This window comes from Calonectris borealis, chromosome 4, assembly GCF_964195595.1.
Source record: "Calonectris borealis chromosome 4, bCalBor7.hap1.2, whole genome shotgun sequence".
Lineage (NCBI taxonomy): Eukaryota > Metazoa > Chordata > Aves > Procellariiformes > Procellariidae > Calonectris > Calonectris borealis.
The window spans coordinates 41,276,432-41,293,912 of record NC_134315.1 but is presented as its reverse complement, the minus strand read 5'-3'; the positions used below and the strand labels follow the sequence as shown (position 1 = coordinate 41,293,912).

Genomic DNA, 17,481 nt, shown 5'->3' with positions numbered 1-17,481 from the left:
GAAGAACGTCCAGCCTTCCTGGACCTCTTTGCCCTTCAAGACTGTCTCCCAAGGGACCTTCTCGACCAGTGTCCTGAGCAGGCCAAAGTCCGCTCTCCAGAAGTCCATGGTAGCGGTTTTGCTAGCCCCCCTCCTTACTTCACCAAGTATTGAGAATTCTACCATGTCATGGTCACTAAGCCCAAGCCGGCCTCCGACCACCACATCTCCATCAGTCCTTCTCTGTTTGTGAATAGCAGGTCAAGCGAGGCATCTCCCCTGGTGAGCTCGCTTACCAGCTGCGTCAGGAAGTTATCTTCCACACACTCCAGGAACCTCCTCGACTGTTTCCTCTCTGCCGTGTGGTATTTCCAGCAGATGTCCGGAAAGTTGAAGTCCCCCATGAGAACAAGGGCTAGCGACTGGGAGATTTCTGCCAGCCTCTTGTAGAATATTTCGTCTGCCTCCTCGTCCTGGCTAGGTGGTCTATAACAGACTCCCAGCAGGATATCTGCCTTGTTGGCCTTCCCCCTCATCCTTACCCACAAGCACTCGACCTCGTCATCACTACCATTGAGCTCTAGACAGTCGAAGCACTCCCTAACATACAGGGCTACCCCACCGCCTCTCCTTCCTCGCCTGTCCCTTCTGAAGAGCTTATAGCCATCCATTGCAGCACTCCAGTCATGAGACTCATCCCACCACGTTTCCGTGATGGCGACTAAGTCATAGCTACCCCGCTGCACAATGGCTTCCAGCTCCTCCTGTTTGCCGCCCATGCTGCGTGTATTGGTATAGATGCACTTGAGCTGGGCTGCCGATTTCTCCCCCGACACTGACGTGCAGTCCCCAGGCTCTTCTCTAGTGAACCTGGTTTTATCCCCTTCCCCCTTTGAACCTAGTTTAAAGCCCTCTCGATGAGCCCGGCCAACTCATACGCGAGAATCCTTTTCCCCCTGTGAGACAGCTGAACTCCATCTGTCGCCAGCAGGCCCGGTGCCGTGTAAACCTCCCTGTGGTCAAAGAAGCCAAAATTCTGCCGATGGCACCAGCCCCTGAGCCACGTGTTGATCCGATGAGTTTTCCTGTTCCTTTCGGTGTTCCGCCCTGCCACTAAAGGGATCGAGGAAAACACCACCTGTGCTCCCGATCCTTCCGCCAGTCGCCCCAGCACCCTGAAGTCCCTTTCGATGGCTTCGGGACTTCTCTCTGCAACCTCCTCACTGCCAGCCTGTACAACCAGTAGTGGGCAGTAATCGGAGGCCTGCACGAGACCAGGGAGCTTCCTAGTAATGTCCTTAACCTGGGCCCCAGGGAGGCAGCAGACTTCCCTGTGGGATGGGTCTGGCTGGCAAATTGGACCCTCCGTCTCCCTCAGAAGGGAATCACCTGTGACAATTACCCTCCTTTTTTTCTTAGCAGAGGCAGTCGTAATGCGTGGGGCTGACTGCCTCGCCTCGGGCAACCCCCTGGATGGGCCTTCATCTGCATCCTCGTTTGTCTGGCCCTCAAGTTCCAGAGCCCCATATCTGTTGTGCAGGGGCAGCTGGGAAGGTTGAGGTGAGGGAGGCCGGGCGGGGGTTCGCCTGGCGCCCTGAGCAGGGACCTGTGTCCCTTCCCCCCCGTCTCCTGGGTCTCCTCCTTCTGCCTGGTGACAAGAGGGCAGGGATTCCTCCGTTTCTTGCGGAGCCTCCGTGTGCTGCCCTTGCCTCAGGGACGGTACCTTGCCTCAGGTAAGCAGAGATTCAACTGTGAGTCCATGCAGAATGGAGAGATATCTGCTGAAGGTGCTGGTTCTTGATACTACTTTAGATACTACTAAGTTATAGTCTGGCTTTCCTTATAAGAAAAACCATTGATAACACTAATATCTGGTCTACTGTGAAATATTTTATGGATGTAGAGAAGACTGTGGCCTAAAGAATGTATATCTTAATGAAATTACATTAAACTATTTACTGCAGGATTTTATACTTGCTGAATAGAAAATGGTTCAAAGTTTAGCAAAATTGAACTAAACTAAGTTGAGCAAATCTGAATAAATCTTTATGGAGCCCTGCAGAGTATGAGTCTTAGATCCGGGAAGCGGATATTTTATATTCTGACTCCAACACATCTGTCAATATGGATGTAGACTGCACAATTCTGTTTTTACCAGTGACTGATGACCAACAAACAGCTAACCCAAGGGCCAGGATATTGCTAGCTATGGAGATTTGCTAACAGATTCCTGGGGCAATTGAACTGTGATGATGGTCCTCCCTTCTAGCATTGCATTTTCCCCCTTGAAAAACAGCTAGAGACATAGGTTTAACATGAGATTAAGTACTGAGAGACAGCAGGAAAGGAGAAAGGAAGAGTGAGACTTCTTCAGTGGATAGGATATGCTCAACCTAAATGGCTGACTTAGATTTAGATCCCTTAATACAATATAGAGCTTCTCCCATTTGTCTGTCTTCTGGAAATCCCTTTCTTAAGCAGCTCAAGTCCTCTACTCCCTATAAACATCCTAAGCATTCAAGATCAATCTGAGCTTGAAAATTGTGTTAGACAGAGTATTTATTTCTAGGTGTTATTCTGAACCTCTGCAGTGTTTACCATTTTTAGACTTGTAAAAATCACAGTTCCTCATTTTATGTGGAAAAGGTAACATATTGCAAAAGCCAACTGGCGCACTTTTGTCTACAGAGAGAAAAGTAAAGACAGTCCTCTCTTCTAGAAGCAAAAGTTAAAGACTTCTTCTAAGACAAAACAACAAGTGGACTCAAGAAACAGGGAGACAGGAGAAAGGGGCAGAAAATGCAGTACAGATTACTGTGGTGAATATAGTCACACCAATTGCCTAATTAGTGTTTGCTATCTCATAAGTGTCTCTGAAGAGATTAATTAAAGTAGATAGATAAAAAGCTGGTTTTATTGAGATATACAGGTAAAATTGGGTTTTATCTAGATTAGCTAGATAAAATCATAGTAACGCAATGCTAGTGTGAGATTCTGGATGTACGGTTTTGGTACTTTAGTCTTTGCACCTAAGTTGCTCTGCAGAGTGGTTTTATAGACAGGGAACCTGAAAGCACTTTATATGGATAAAGTAGAATGTCTAGATAATGTTTATTTAAAAAAAAAAAAAGCTTGAGCAAAAAAACCCCCACACCCTGCGAGATCTAGCTAGGGCTCTACTTCTAGCTTCAAAGGAAAACCAGTACAAACTAAATTATGTTTCTAAGGTACTGTGATGGTAGTCCTAGAGGGAGGATCAGAAGAAACGGTAGCTGAGTAACTGCAATTCTCAAGATGCTGTTTAATTGAATAATCAGAGTTTGTATGGATTGATGCAATGTGGCTACCCCACTTTATGACTTTCACTATTTTCTAATGATTAGTACCTTGGATTCCCAGTTTCTCACTAAATAGTTGCCATTGCAATGCTTTGAATATTCTTGTCTACTCTCTGTACCTTTGTATGGTGGAAAAAAGGACCAATATTTACTCAAAACAAATGTCTATTGCAGGAAAACTCACACTGACAATAATTTGTGAGAGGCTTTTAGATTGCTATTCAGCTGCAACCTAATATGATCTAACTGCAGGCTATCATAGCCTTTGCCTTTGCTGTATTTTTCCAGCCCTTTCTTAAGGCTGGTTCTGGCACTCATCTCATCTTGAGCTGGGACATTTCGGTGTGCTAGGTAGTAGAAAGCTAGTCCTTTATGTATGTGTTAGAGCCCCAGACAGATGAAGTTTTGATCAGTATTGTCCTGAAACCAAATCATTCATCATGTAATTAATCAAGGCTTTTGTTAAGTGCCCTGCATATGTGAGCCTTAACGTTTTAGGTTATCTAGTATACAGAACAGAATCATCCTGGCAAAGGTTGCTATTGTCTTTAGTGAGAGTGAGGGTATTGGCTCCAAGGGTCCTCAGACAAACTGGATTAATGGAAAAAAAAAAACAACCTCAAAGCCCAAATGGAAAGCTTTCTATTTTTGAAGTTATTAACATTGAAAGAAATTTTCTGAGTACAATTTTATGTTCTAACTGAAATAACTGTTTGGCTAAAAGCAAGACATAGTCTCAGAATGAAATAAACTATATTGCTATAAGAGGGATGACATAGACCACCAGCACTTTCCTTCTGCCTTTTGTTATGTGCTTTCTTTTTGCTCTGCATCTGCTAAAATAAGGCCACAATTAAATTCTCTTGGCTACAAAGTACAGTGTGTTATGTATCACACTGCAATCATGATGGCAGATGATTTTCACAGAAAGCATGAAGAAGGAAAATGAAACATATAAACTGACTTTTCCATGAGGCAGTTCTGCTCCTTTTACTTTCTCTTCTGTTTGAGTCATTATCAGAATCACCACTAGGCAAGTAGTCTAGCTGAGTTTACCTTTTTCAGTAAAAAGACTTCCTTTTTATTCCTCCCAGAATGTTACACTGCCATTCGAGAGGCATTCTGCTTTGCTTATTACTGAAATACAGTTAAATACTTTCTGTCCTTTTGCCTTCCCACTATAAAATTTCTTAAATAAACAAGACACTCCATAAATTACATGTGTGTGCAAAGCTGGTTATTTCAAGAGACTGTGTCTATAAAATTGATTACATATAAGTAAAGTTAGCTGAAATTATTTTCATACCTCTCCAAGAAGGAGACAGAGTAATTAAAAATCACATGGTAAGTGCAGTCTCTAGACACTTTTTGCCATTTGCACTGAAATATAAATTGCAATTTGAGTATATTTTGCAGATAAAAAATGCTTATAAAGGTATGTGCCTTTTCCTCATGGTAAAACATTCAGGCTGTATCTATGATCATGCAGCCTGACTAGAAATGATGATTTTTGAGTGTCTGGCATGTAGAACTAGACGGGTTCTCATATATATGGCTGGTGCCTATGTATCTAAAGCCAAGATTCACAAAACGACTGTAGGAATGTACTACCATTCAGCTTTTTTTTTTTCAAGTCACAGTCTGCGAATATCAGTGGCATATTGGGGGATATCGGTCTGGTGCTGTCACCTGCCAATGATTACACAAGTTCTTGGTCAGGAAGGAAGGGACTTTGGAAACAAGTACTGGGGCAGGTGGTAAACTTAATATTTGTGTAAGATTGATAATGACTGCAGTGAAAGAAAGTTGAAAATAAATGTGGAAAAGAGCAACTAATTTTTTTTTCAGCTTGATGAATTTGCACTTCCCATCTCTCTCAGAATGGAGGACCAAGCTGCCATTCAGAGGGACCTCCATAGGCTGGAGGAACAGACCCACCGCAACAGTCAACAAAGACAAATGCACAGTTCTGCAATGAGGATGGGGTAACCCCAAGCACTGGTGCAGACTGGGGATGTTCTGGGCAGGTAGCAGTTCTGCAGGAAAGACCTGGGAGCGTGGCAAATATGGAGTTGAACAGAAGTCACCAGAACAGATATCAAGTTGAACAGAATTCTTGTGATGTGAAAGACTAGTCACAAGGCAGTGCTGTTTTCTGTGCCTAGGGATGGTCATGTCCTCAGCCTGTCATACTGTTTGTTTTTCAAAATGTTTATAATATCTCCTTTTTCAGTGAAGGAATAAGCAGCTTAAAACATTTCACGCCCATAGAATACATCCTGGATAGAAAGTACGAACTTCCTTTTCTGAGAAATGGTCTATGAAAAAACTCTGAGGGGTTAAAAAGCCATGGCTTAAAAATCACTGCTATAGTCTCAAAAAGAATGGTTTAGGTATTTGTCAAAACAAGTAGGAGTTTGAGTTCTGGTTGGAGTAAGGCATCAAAGCTATGTCTTCTGTAATCACTATCATGTTGGCAGCAAAATGGGCCAATATAAGGCATTAAGTCAGTTGAAGATAGGACCTAGAAGGGGCACAATCTACAGATTGTTAAGCAACTTGTTTGACCTTAAGGGAGAACCAAAGGGATCATGAGAAATGATTGTGTTTGGGATGGATGTGTTAGGAGGTCGAGTGGGGAATGTGGACTTAAGGAAGCAGGCTGTTCATCGAGATCGCAGATTTAAGGATACAGAGTTATCAGAAATGGTCACATACAGAACCCACCAGTTCTGGTGGTGAGTGTAGCAACCATAGCTCCACTCTTTCCAGGACCATTACATTCAATACTTTGAGCCAACATCCATCAATAGACATGACAGTTCTGAGCAGCATCATTCAAGTGCAGATGTAGCGCATTATCCATGGTGCAGGAGTAAAGCCAAGATTCTGGTTTGTGCCTGTTAGCCAATGCTATTGTGTATAAATTCATGCTATCGTATATTGGGCTTTTTGCAGCCGTGATTGAAATTACCTGTTATTGAAATTAGAATTGGGTGTTGCATAAAAGCCCAGGGGAGCAATGCATGTGACATAGGAAGTGAATGAGGACGAAGTAATTGCTCACATGTGATTTTCCTGGTTGTTATGATTCTACTTCGCTTCCTAAATTTGTCACTGCGGATATGCCAGTGGACACAAAAATATGAAAATAGCCAGAAATGTTGTTGTGTCACTTCAGAACACAAGACTTGATGAGCCATTATGCTGTACTGTTGCTGAAACTGTCATATCCCTATATTTAGAAGCAGTTTGTTTTTCAACCTGTGGTTACAGTGATCCATTTTCAATTGCGCATGAAACACTGATGACACATGCGCTGATGAGTTTCCACATACTGTCCTGAAGCTTCATGTTAATTTGTTTCACAGGGAGACTTTTGGGGTTTTTCTTCTGTTTTACGGGATGTCTCAGAAAAACTTTCTGTCAACTAAACTTAAATTGAAAACTCTTCTTTGGACACTTATTGTACCAGCTGCAGCTTCTTAGCGTTCTTTTAAGAATCTTTTAATCTAATCTGTCGTAGGCCAGAGAAATAGGCTTTATTTCTAGTTTTGAAAAATGATTTTTTTTGTTTCTTGTGGAGTATCCTAAAGGGGTATCTGTCTACAGTATCTCATTGCAGGAGCCTTAAGAAAGCACATTACTGGTCACATATTCCAATGGTGAGTGGGGTCCCTCAGGGGTCAGTATTGGGACCAGTATTATTTAACAACTTTGTCGGGGGCATGGACAATGGGATTGAGCACATCCTCAGCAAATTTGTGGATGACACCAAGCTGTGTGTGGTATGGTTGATACTCTAGAGGGAAGGGATGCCAATTCAGAGAGACCTTGAGAGGCTAGAGAGGTGGGCCATGCGAACCTCATGAAGTTCAACAAGGCCAAGTGTAAGATCCTGCACCTGGGTCAGGGCAATCCCAAACATGGATACAGGCTTGGCGATGAGTGGATTGAGAGCAGTCCTGCGGAGAAGGACTTTGGGGTATCGGTGGATGAAAAACTGAGTATGAGCTGGCAATGTGCACTAGCAGCCCAGAAGGTCAATCGCATCCTGGGCTGCATCAAAAGAAGTGTGGCCAGCAAGCCAAGGGAGGTGATTCTGCCCCTCTACTCCGCTCTCATGAGACCCCACCTGGAGTACTGTGTTCAGCTCTGGGGTCCCCAGCATAAGAAAGACATGCACCTACTCTAGTGAGTCCAGAGGAGGGCCACAAAGATGATCAGGGGGCTGGAACACCTCCTGTACCTCCTGTATGAGGACAGGCTGAGAGAGTCGGGGTTGTTCAGCCTGGAGAAGAGAAGGTTCTGGGGAGACCTTATAGTGGCCTTCCAGTACTTAAAGGGGTCCTACAGGAAAGATGGGGAGGGACTCTTTATCAAGGAGTGTAGTGATAGGATGAGGAGTAACAGTTTTAAACTGGAAAAGGGTGGATTTCAATTAGATATTAGGAAGAAATTCTTTACTGTGAGGGTGGTGAGGCACTGGAACAGGTTGGCCAGAGAAGTTGTGGATGCCTCACCCCTGGAAGTGTTCAAGGTCAGGTTGGATGAGTCTTTGAGCACCTTGGTCTACGGGAAGGTGTCCCTGCCCATGGCAGGTGGGTTGGAACTAGATGATCTTTAAGATCCCTTCCAACCCAAACCATTCTATGATTCTATTATATGACCTAATAGAGGAAAAGAAACTCTTAGTTGTTGTTGTCTTTTAATATAATGTTTAGGGGTTTTTAGCCTATACACGGTAGTTAATAACTCTGGTTGTAACAAAGAAATGAAAGCACTCCCACCCTCCTCCAAACCAAACCAAGCCCCTCTAATTTAATTAAATTAACTTCATACTGAAGACCTGAATAAAAAAAAAAATACTCAGGAGAAAATACTGTTATCCTGAAAAGGAGAATTTCACAATAAATGTAGTTCTGCATCAGTAAAACTTTTCTTTCTGGTTTGTCCTGCCGAAGCTTTTCCAGATTTGTACCTGTAATTTTGGTGCTGTAACTCAGAGCAGGCCACTTTGCTGCTTCCTCTGGTGAGGAAATATCCTTCTGCCTGCAGCCAGTGCCACTCAGCATTACATTTTTTTTCCCTGCCAGTCATAGGCAGGTCCCACAGCTATGCAATTGTCTTCTTGTTTGCTGAGGTCTTTTAAAGTCTCCATCCTGGAGTGTACGGTGGGTGCCTGCATCCAGGCTTCCAAGTTTTCTGTGTTAATAAACGTCTCAACTTTTTATGGACAAATTAAATGGTACAATTATTTTTTTAAGTAGAGGCACGAACTTCAGTCATCTTTTCAGGGTTGTGGGCTGCACTCACATTTTAGAGCACCTGTTTGGCCACAGAAATGCAGTTTGGCCAAAACAATACAGAAATATAACGGACTGATGATTGGCCACACTGTCCTCTAGAGTTAACAGTAAACCCTTTCTCCCACCTAAATGTGACAGCGGTTGCAAATGTGACAAGTGTGCAGGGATAAGCACACTCATCTCACAGGCACATTTTGAGAGTCATGAGACCTCACATGCAGTTAATAACATCTGTTGCTCCCCCTTCTCAGCTCAGTTTAGGGCCACAGTGAAAAAGACAGTAGATGTAAGTTGACCCCATGCAACCTAGTGTGTTATGCCTAGGCCTAGCATGTTTTCCTATTTCTGCTTGGAAGAAAATGAATACCAACTTAAATAGGCTTGAAACACAGGTTACAAAGAAAAAGGTAGGGGCTCAAAAATATTGAAAAAATGAAGTTTCAGTCAAAATCAAAAGGTTTAAACCATGATGATTGTAATGAAATTTCTCAGACAAACGAGTAAAAGTACAATTCAGCTTTGGATGAGATGTTTGGAAATCACCGGAAATTCTGACATTTTAAAACAGGTTTCCGTTCCATATCACGTTAAGTACCATAGTAATGTTTTAATTCCTCAGTTAGAGATTTTTAATGCATCATATTGTCCAAAAGAACTTTGGAAAAATGAGGAGAATACTTTCTACCACAAATTCTGATTTTTTAATATCACTGTACAGTTACAGGCACATGTTAAAATGGCACAAAAGCAGAGGAATCCTAAAAAGGAAGAAGAGGTTGCCTATATATCTCAAAGGAGACAGAGAAAAATAATGAAAATAAAATTTTCTTTTTTGTTATAAGGATTATGGCAAAAAGAAAAAAGGAATAATATGAATTTCATTATTATCATTAACAAAGGGATGTTTGAGTGAAGAAATTACCCTGCTATGGGATACGTATCTCTATTTTTGGAAGGTTTTTAAGGATTAGGCAGATACTAGTATTTGTACAGTAAAACTGCATGGTTTGTATTTCCAATTTATTTTAAGGAACACTTCAAAATGTTTCTATCAATATCTCCCCACTCTAAATGGAAATTATTAGAGAACCTTTCTCTTCCTTAGGGTACCATGGCAGCTGTGATAAAACTCGGTGTTGAAAAGCACTCTTCCTTAATTTTGCTTGCAACAGGACATTGCTTATGAACGCCACCTATTGAATTTTCTCCCCTCTGCCATTTCAACAGAATCCAAATAAATCATTCTAAACTTAAATTTCAAGATATATTTAATCCAGAATCATACTGGAGAACAGAAATTAAGAGAGATATGGATTAGAATGAAAGAGTTCTAGCTTTATTTTCCCATGAGAAGATGGAAGCTATGCATTCTTAGCCTTTGCTACATGTTTTCTTGAGGATTATTATGCTAGTGATTGTCCAGTTATTGAGATAATTTTTTACAATTAAAAATAAAATAACTATATCATTAATGTTAAACCCTCCCTTTTTCAAATAATCCCAGAGATGATGATGAGTTCTACAAAGATGATGGCAGTTCTACAAAAGCTTCAACCCAGAAAGGCCACGTCTAGTTTGGACACCTGGCCATTGTACACTAAGGATCCTTTCAGTTTGTTTGCATTGCCCCCTTACTGTATGAACTAGGGCAGGGATAGCTGGCTTGGCAACCTTGTGTCCCTTTTTCCCGACTGAGCCAGCGCATGCTTAGTGCACCACATATGGACCTTTGGATTTCAGCAGTGCTTCATATCCCACAGTGTACATGTGGTCATGGCACCCATTGTAAAAGTAAAACTCCTGACTGAATTGCTTCTGAACTATTTCAACTATGTATTTTCTTAAGCTTACTGAAATACAAGATTGATCAGCCTTCAGGTAGTTTTATTTTGTTGTGTCAGTTATTTAAGACTGCATTATCCTGCACAATTCATCTGTACTTTTTAATCTTCTGGTGAGTTCAGTAACACTATGTAAAAAAAAAAAAACAACAGCTCTCCAAAATAACAATAAATGTTAAATGTCGTTCCAATTTTAATCACTAATATGCTTTCCTACCTGTATTGTAATGCTTGGTGCAGTAACATAAATCCTTTTCTTCTTTCAACAGAAACTGTGGCAGAGTGAGACCTTCTGCTACTTGAACTGCTCCCTTTTCTTGCCATTCAAAAATGAGATCATTCATCGTGTATCCGACTAAAAAAAAAAAGAAAGGGTGCAAATAAACTCTAAGAAGTCAGCTGCAAAATTTGAAACGCAGGGACAAACCAAATAGCCATGACTTAAGTAAATGTCATAAAAAGGAGAAAATACTGGGGGTCTTCTTGTACCTGTTAACCAAAAAGTGTTATCTGCTGTTCTAAGCCATACTGAACTAGAAAAAAAAAAGCCAGTCTTATGCATCCTTTGTGAAATCTTAATAGTCAGGTATTAATGGAATTAACAAAAGCATCAAAATCAGCTAAACATCTTTTGGGTGCTTGGGAAAACCTTACCCTCCCCAGTCCATGAAGGATAAAATAGGCCCTTCACTCTCAGATCTTTCTCCTTTTACTTGAGGTGAAATGGTGGATTCTCAAAGCTATGTTTATGGATTTATGTCAATTTGAATTGTTAGGTACAAATTCTTCAAAGAGAACAATGGATGAAAATTTCTGCAGGAGTGAGGTATTAATTTAATTGAAAAAATACTTTGAAACTGGTACAAAACAAGGGAAAGCAATTGACTGTAATCTTCTCATATTAACTGGCTGTGACATATTACGATATTAAAAGGCATTCACTTTTAATATTCAGATTCCTGCACTTATCTGTATCTCATGCATGTGTGTATAAGATTAAATAAAACAGCAAAAGCCGTAGTAGAAGTACTAATTAAGGCCTAGACTTTGTAAAGGACAAGTATTTTTTTCCTTCTATTTCCCTCTCTCATCTGAATATTTGCATGGGATATCATTGGGGAAAATAGCCCTACTTCCTCTGAATATGTGATATATTCACTTTCCAGTATATCCCTGGATATATATTCCAAATTTTTTCTGAATAAATTTTATCTGGTTATGACAACTGAAAAAAAAAAAAGGCTTCCTATTCTCATTCAGGTTTCATTAAGACTTTCTCAGAATCTAATAGATTTGGACAAAGTGAGATTTTAAGATTGAAATCTAAGACTAAATGGCTTTTATCGTTGCAATAGCTTGAATGACAAGGGTACACTTGAGCCACATATAATAGCTTGAACCAGAAGGAAAATGGAGTAATTTTTCATTCTAAATTATATAGCTTTCATTCATCTTTTGCTTCTTTGCAATATTTCCTTTCTGCTTTAGTCCAATGTTAATGAGCTGTTGAGAATAAACTACTGATAACTGGAAATATCATTTAACCTTTCAGTAACAAATTATTGTTCAAAGTATATTATTCAGAACTTTCTAAGAGTAACTATCTGCCCACAAATACTGAAATTTTGAGTTCCAGTGAAAGAAATAACTGCTTTGGTGTGTGGGCATAAATATTTCCCCTGTTATATTCAGTACCTTCATTACTCTTTGAATACATCTATAAACGCTATTCAGTCATAATGCCCTGATATGTTCACCTCAAATCTGAGACACACTTCATCCTTTCTGATCTGTTTATGTTGAATGCACCTATAAGCTAAGAATCGGTTTATAAATTTAAGACTGTTTTCAACACCTCTCCTTGCTTCTAGATTCTTTATGTTTCTTTTGGGGAGTACCTTTATACAAGGTATTCACAGGCACTCAGGCTGACTGTTAGATTAGTTTGACATTTTTTTGGGTCTGGATAAACATTCTAAAAATGGGACCATATGCTTTTAAATAAGTATTTAATTAAGATCAGACATTACTCACGTCATTACAAATATATATTAACTGTGCAAGGAAACACTTATTTTTCTGTCTTCTTGAATGCACACTATTCTATAAACACAGTCTTAAAATTCACTGTTAAATGCCATAAACTGTGAAAAATCAGAAGGATAACTCTTATCAAACTTTGCATGAATTCAGACAAAAAACAGTTGTGTGTAAAGAAGACTATAATTTGAAGCATGTAGATTATGGCCAGAAGTGATATCCCCTGAGTAAAACTCATTGAACTGACAAGAAACAACTGCTGTGTCAAAATGTATTTCACTAAATCAGATTCATTCATCTCTAATGTGTGCTTTTAATTTTTACTATCTACCCTGCCCACTAATTCTTCTATAGTGCAATCTATTAAAAATAATAGCAGTGTATGCAAAATGCTGATATAGTAATTAATTTTTATCATGTTTACATTTTAAATACTCAAATATAGCTTTAACATTCAATACTGCAACTTCAGTTTTGTAAGTCAAGATCATATTTATAAAGTAAACGTGTCTTAAAATATAGAGGAGTTTAATGGATATGTGAGTTTATGTTATACCAAAGAAATTTAAAATAGTATAATATAGATCATATATCCACTAGGGATGTTAATTTAAATCAACTTAGTTTCTGTTAAATTTATGGCCCTTTATTAAATGTGAAATAGATGGCCCAATCAAATGTGCCCATTGAATTAGGGAAATCTAAAATCTTGTAATAAGATGTAATTGGGGAAGTGACAAAAATTTTTCAGGAGGAACAGCAATACTAACAGAGCTAACTAAGCTTCCTTAATATCTCAAAAAAAGCAAAATATTTTTGTTTTTTAATTAATTTTATGAAGAAGGCCTGCTGAATAGCACAGTGCTTAACATGCAGAATGCTCGTGGTATTGTGTGCATAAGGGGAAAAAGGCATTTTGATAGAAATGGCCATTTAAAACTGTCAGTTTTACATACAGTATATATACTGTAGTATATATACTATTAGATTTTAAGTGTATGGTATTATACATGCAATGAGCCTAAAAATTTTTCCTCCAGCACCCTAATTTTGGGAGCTCTGCTGATTAATGTAATTAGTGTCCCTTATTGAAGTGGCTGGGCTCCCAGCAGCATGAGAAGACATCATAGCAGATTATGAAATTACCTTAAGATTCAGTTTCAACAACAAAGTAGAGTCTTATGATCTTGATATGGGTAAGGCACCATTGCCTAGTGCCATCAACCAGGGGCGGGGAGGCTAAGTGCATGGCAAATAGCAGAAGCGTAGGAAGCTTTGGTAATGAAAATTTTGAATCCTGAAGGGCAGACTGTTATTTTTTAGATTTAGGATTCTAGAATTGCCAATCATAAAAGTTCACAGCATCAGAATTATGTTTATAACTTTAAAATACTGATGCCACTGCCTGAGTTCAGTGGGACTATATACGTCATTCATGTGTGTGTATTTGCAGTACTAAGGCCTACATTTGCAAAATGGAAATCTGATTAGATGCAGCAAAACAGGTCTCTACTAAAATGCATTTACCTTACTCATCTAGATGAAAAAAATACACTCGGCCATTCACTGCTGAAATTAGTTTTACAGGAATAAAGATGAAAACAAGTAAATTATTTCGTTGTCTGTATACGATTAGCAAGTGATTAGCTGAGAAAAGGCAAATGAGAGAAGTGAGGATTGGTGCTCTTCTTCTTCTAGGTTTAGGCAGCACCAGTCAATCTAACTGATGAAGCTCATAATTAAAGCTGTGTTCCTGAGACACAACTGCAGTTAAAAATAATTGATCTGAATGCAGTAGTACCCAAATAGTAAAATTCAATACAACAGTGTCGTGGTTTAACCTGGCAGCAGCCAAATACCACGCAGCCGCTCACTCACCCCCCCTGCTGGGTGGGATGGGGGAGAGAATCAGAAGGGTAAAAGTGAGAAAAACTCGTGGGTTGAGATAAAGACAGTTTAATAGGGAAAGCAAAAGCCGCGCACGCAAGCAAAGCAAAACAAGGAATTCATTCACCACTTCCCATCGGCAGGCAGGTGTTCAGCCATCGCCAGGAAAACAGGGCTCCATCACGCGTAACGGTTACTTGGGAAGACACACGCCATCACTCCGAACGCCCCCCCCCTCCTTCTTCACCCAGCCTTATATGCTGAGCATGACGTCATATGGTATGGAATAGCCTATTGGCCAGCTGGGCCAGCCGCCCTGGCCACACTCCCTCCCAGCCCCCTGCAATCTGGCAGGGCATGGGAAGATGAAAAGTCCTTGACGAGCGTAAACAATACCTAGCAACAACCAAAACATCAGTGTGTCATCAACATTATTCTCACACTACATCCAAAACACAGCACTATACCAGTTAATAGGAAGAAAATCAACTCCACCCCAGCCAAAACCAGGACAGACAGTTATCTTTGTGTGGTCTCTCAAATTTTGCTTTGATATTCTTGAATAATGGCACCACTAGCAGAAAGGGATAATTTGTTGGGTAAACATATGCAGAAACAGTTCAAACAGAATATCTTAGGCATGGATTATTCTGCCAATGATTGATAAATATATTACAGGTTCAATCCAGTGCATGAATTTTTTATGAAATAATCAGAAGGCATGATAATTAAAATTAAGGCAAAACATCTTAAACTAAATTCAAAAAATACTAAACCTGAAGTCCATCTGAGCCTTTGGTTCCTACTTGTCTACTTGTGTTATTTGATTAATAAATGTGCATTACCTTTGAAGCAATTTAGAGAAAATCATTCAGTAACATAACTTTAAGTAAAAGTCTAAATGCCTGTTGCTGATATTGGTCACTATCAAATATTAGAGATACGCCATGTGTATTTTCCAAACGGCCTGTGTGATAAAGTATCTGACAAGCTGTGTTCCATTACATCGTTATCACTGTGCAAATGGAGCAGTAAAGAATGGTTATATGATCAGATCACCTTCTTAGCAAACTGTGGGCCTGAAATGTGAAGACCTTATTCTGAACAGATGTGCAGTTACCAGTACAAACTGGCACTATATGTGTTATATTGTTAAATATGTTCTCCATCTTGTAAGAACTGCACTGAAATATGTAGTAGTTATAAAGAACAAGATGTTTTTCTCTTTACGGATTCTAAGGGATTAGGAAGATAATGGTGTCTTTATTGTGCTGTTAGGTCCATAAATATTGAATCCACAGAAACTAGCTGGCAGGAGAGTTGGCACAATCTAGGAACCTGAATTTGAAGAAATAGAGCAACCAACTCACAGCAATGTCACAGAATGAGGAATTGTGTCCCTTGCAGTTTTTAAAGTTCAGAGTCACACCTATAGAAGCCCTATCTCCCCGGCGATACCCGTTTCTAGATTCTCCTCCTTACATTTGCTATGCCACAGAAGTCCATGCCAAATGTAATGCAATGATGAGTTTTGCAGTTTATTTATATTTTTTTGGATTTGCAAAAATAACAAAGACAATACTTAATCACATTTCCTATGCCTCTAACATTTCTATCAGGAGAGCACTGTATTTTGTCTAGGGAAATAATTTCAGTGGTCTTCTATTCCTCTAAGAGTATAGAAAGGGATGACCCAAAGCCAAATCAGAAGAGTGCTTTTATCAACTACACAGAAATTTAAATGTTTATTAACTCTGCTTATAGGTGCATGGAGCTTAATTTTGTAGTAGACATAAGTGCTTAGCTCTTGAATCCTGACTTCTTCTTGGGATAAGACTTGAGTGTAAGATGTTTTCTCTCTGTGCCTTGCTTTTTCTGCTTTCCATAGGAAAGGTGGTGTGCGTGCCTGAAGGGGGTCCCAGTCTATGTGTCTGGAAGAAAAAACTATGAATCTATTTCTGAGCACATGTGTCTTTCACAGTAAAATTTTGCTACATAATGGTTATTCCTATTCTTTGTAAATTCTTACTGTTCAGTTTTACTATATTATCTCTCTTGCTTATGCTTTGTGAACAGAACATAAATATCTCTTATTTGCATTTGTTGCAGCCCAACATGATATTCAGTCTCTCACTAAAAAGGAATTTTTCTTTTTTGACTGTGAGGTTCTTTTGGTGACTAGTATAAATTGCTACCAGATATTTTTATTACTGGTGATTGGGAAATACAGTGTTATGGAGGAAAGTCCTAGTGGCTACATTTAGTGTTGAAAAAAGGACAGTCAGTCACTGGCCTGGTTAGTATACAAGGGTGCAGCTCACTTTTTCATTGATAGTGGAAAAAATGACCCTTTTATACTAGAAAAATAGCTGAAAACAATGGAGGCTATCATCTAGTACAGTGGTCTGCAGGAGTAGGCCAGCCTAAACTAAATCAGGTGGATTAGTAAGGAATTCTGTCAATGAAACAGTGTGCTAGGGTTGCAGGGTGTAAATGCACGAAGGTTGAGGAAGGAAGTAGAGATTCCAAATTTTGTGTGTTTTGGGACGCAAACCAGATACTGTGTCTGAAGTAGAGTGCAGTTTGCAATGTATTTGTTGTCTGGCTACTGTCCAGGTGTTTGCTCCTAATTCTATAAAGATATTACTAATCACACAAAATCTAAGCGGTGTCATCATAGAACTGGAAAGAAAGGACAGAAAAAACACATTGTTACATTGAACAGCAGTGTTCAGAAGTTATAGGACTGGTTAGCTTATATTCATGCTGTCCATATAAACCCAAAGTCGGAGGTCTTGCACATCTGTAATGCAAAAGCTGATAATAAATTGTTTGTAATTATATGACAAGGCTATCATCCCAGGAGAAGAAGGTTGCCAGAGGGAGTATTTCTCGGGAAAACTCAAGAACTGTGAGTATGCATGGCACGGTAGCCTCTCAGCAAACAGCTCTTTTTAAAAAAACAACTCATTTTTAGGAGCCTGAAGTAATTTCAGTAATAAGTTAGTGAAACATGTACTAGCAGACTGAGACCTCCGCCTGAGATGAATATCAAGAACTGGCAAACTAAGTAGAATTTAGAATTAA

General features: G+C 39.6%; 1 protein-coding gene across 5 annotated transcripts in view; it reads right to left on the bottom strand.

The window, feature by feature from the left end:
• Window positions 1-17,481, bottom strand: part of GLRA3 (glycine receptor alpha 3) — a 103,136-nt gene that overhangs the window by 17,883 nt on the left and 67,772 nt on the right. For all 5 annotated transcript variants that reach the window (XM_075150568.1, XM_075150569.1, XM_075150570.1 and 2 more), the window contains one exon: window positions 10,685-10,822. In XM_075150568.1, the coding sequence (XP_075006669.1) occupies window positions 10,685-10,822 (138 nt within the window). The remainder of the gene's footprint in view (window positions 1-10,684; window positions 10,823-17,481) is intronic.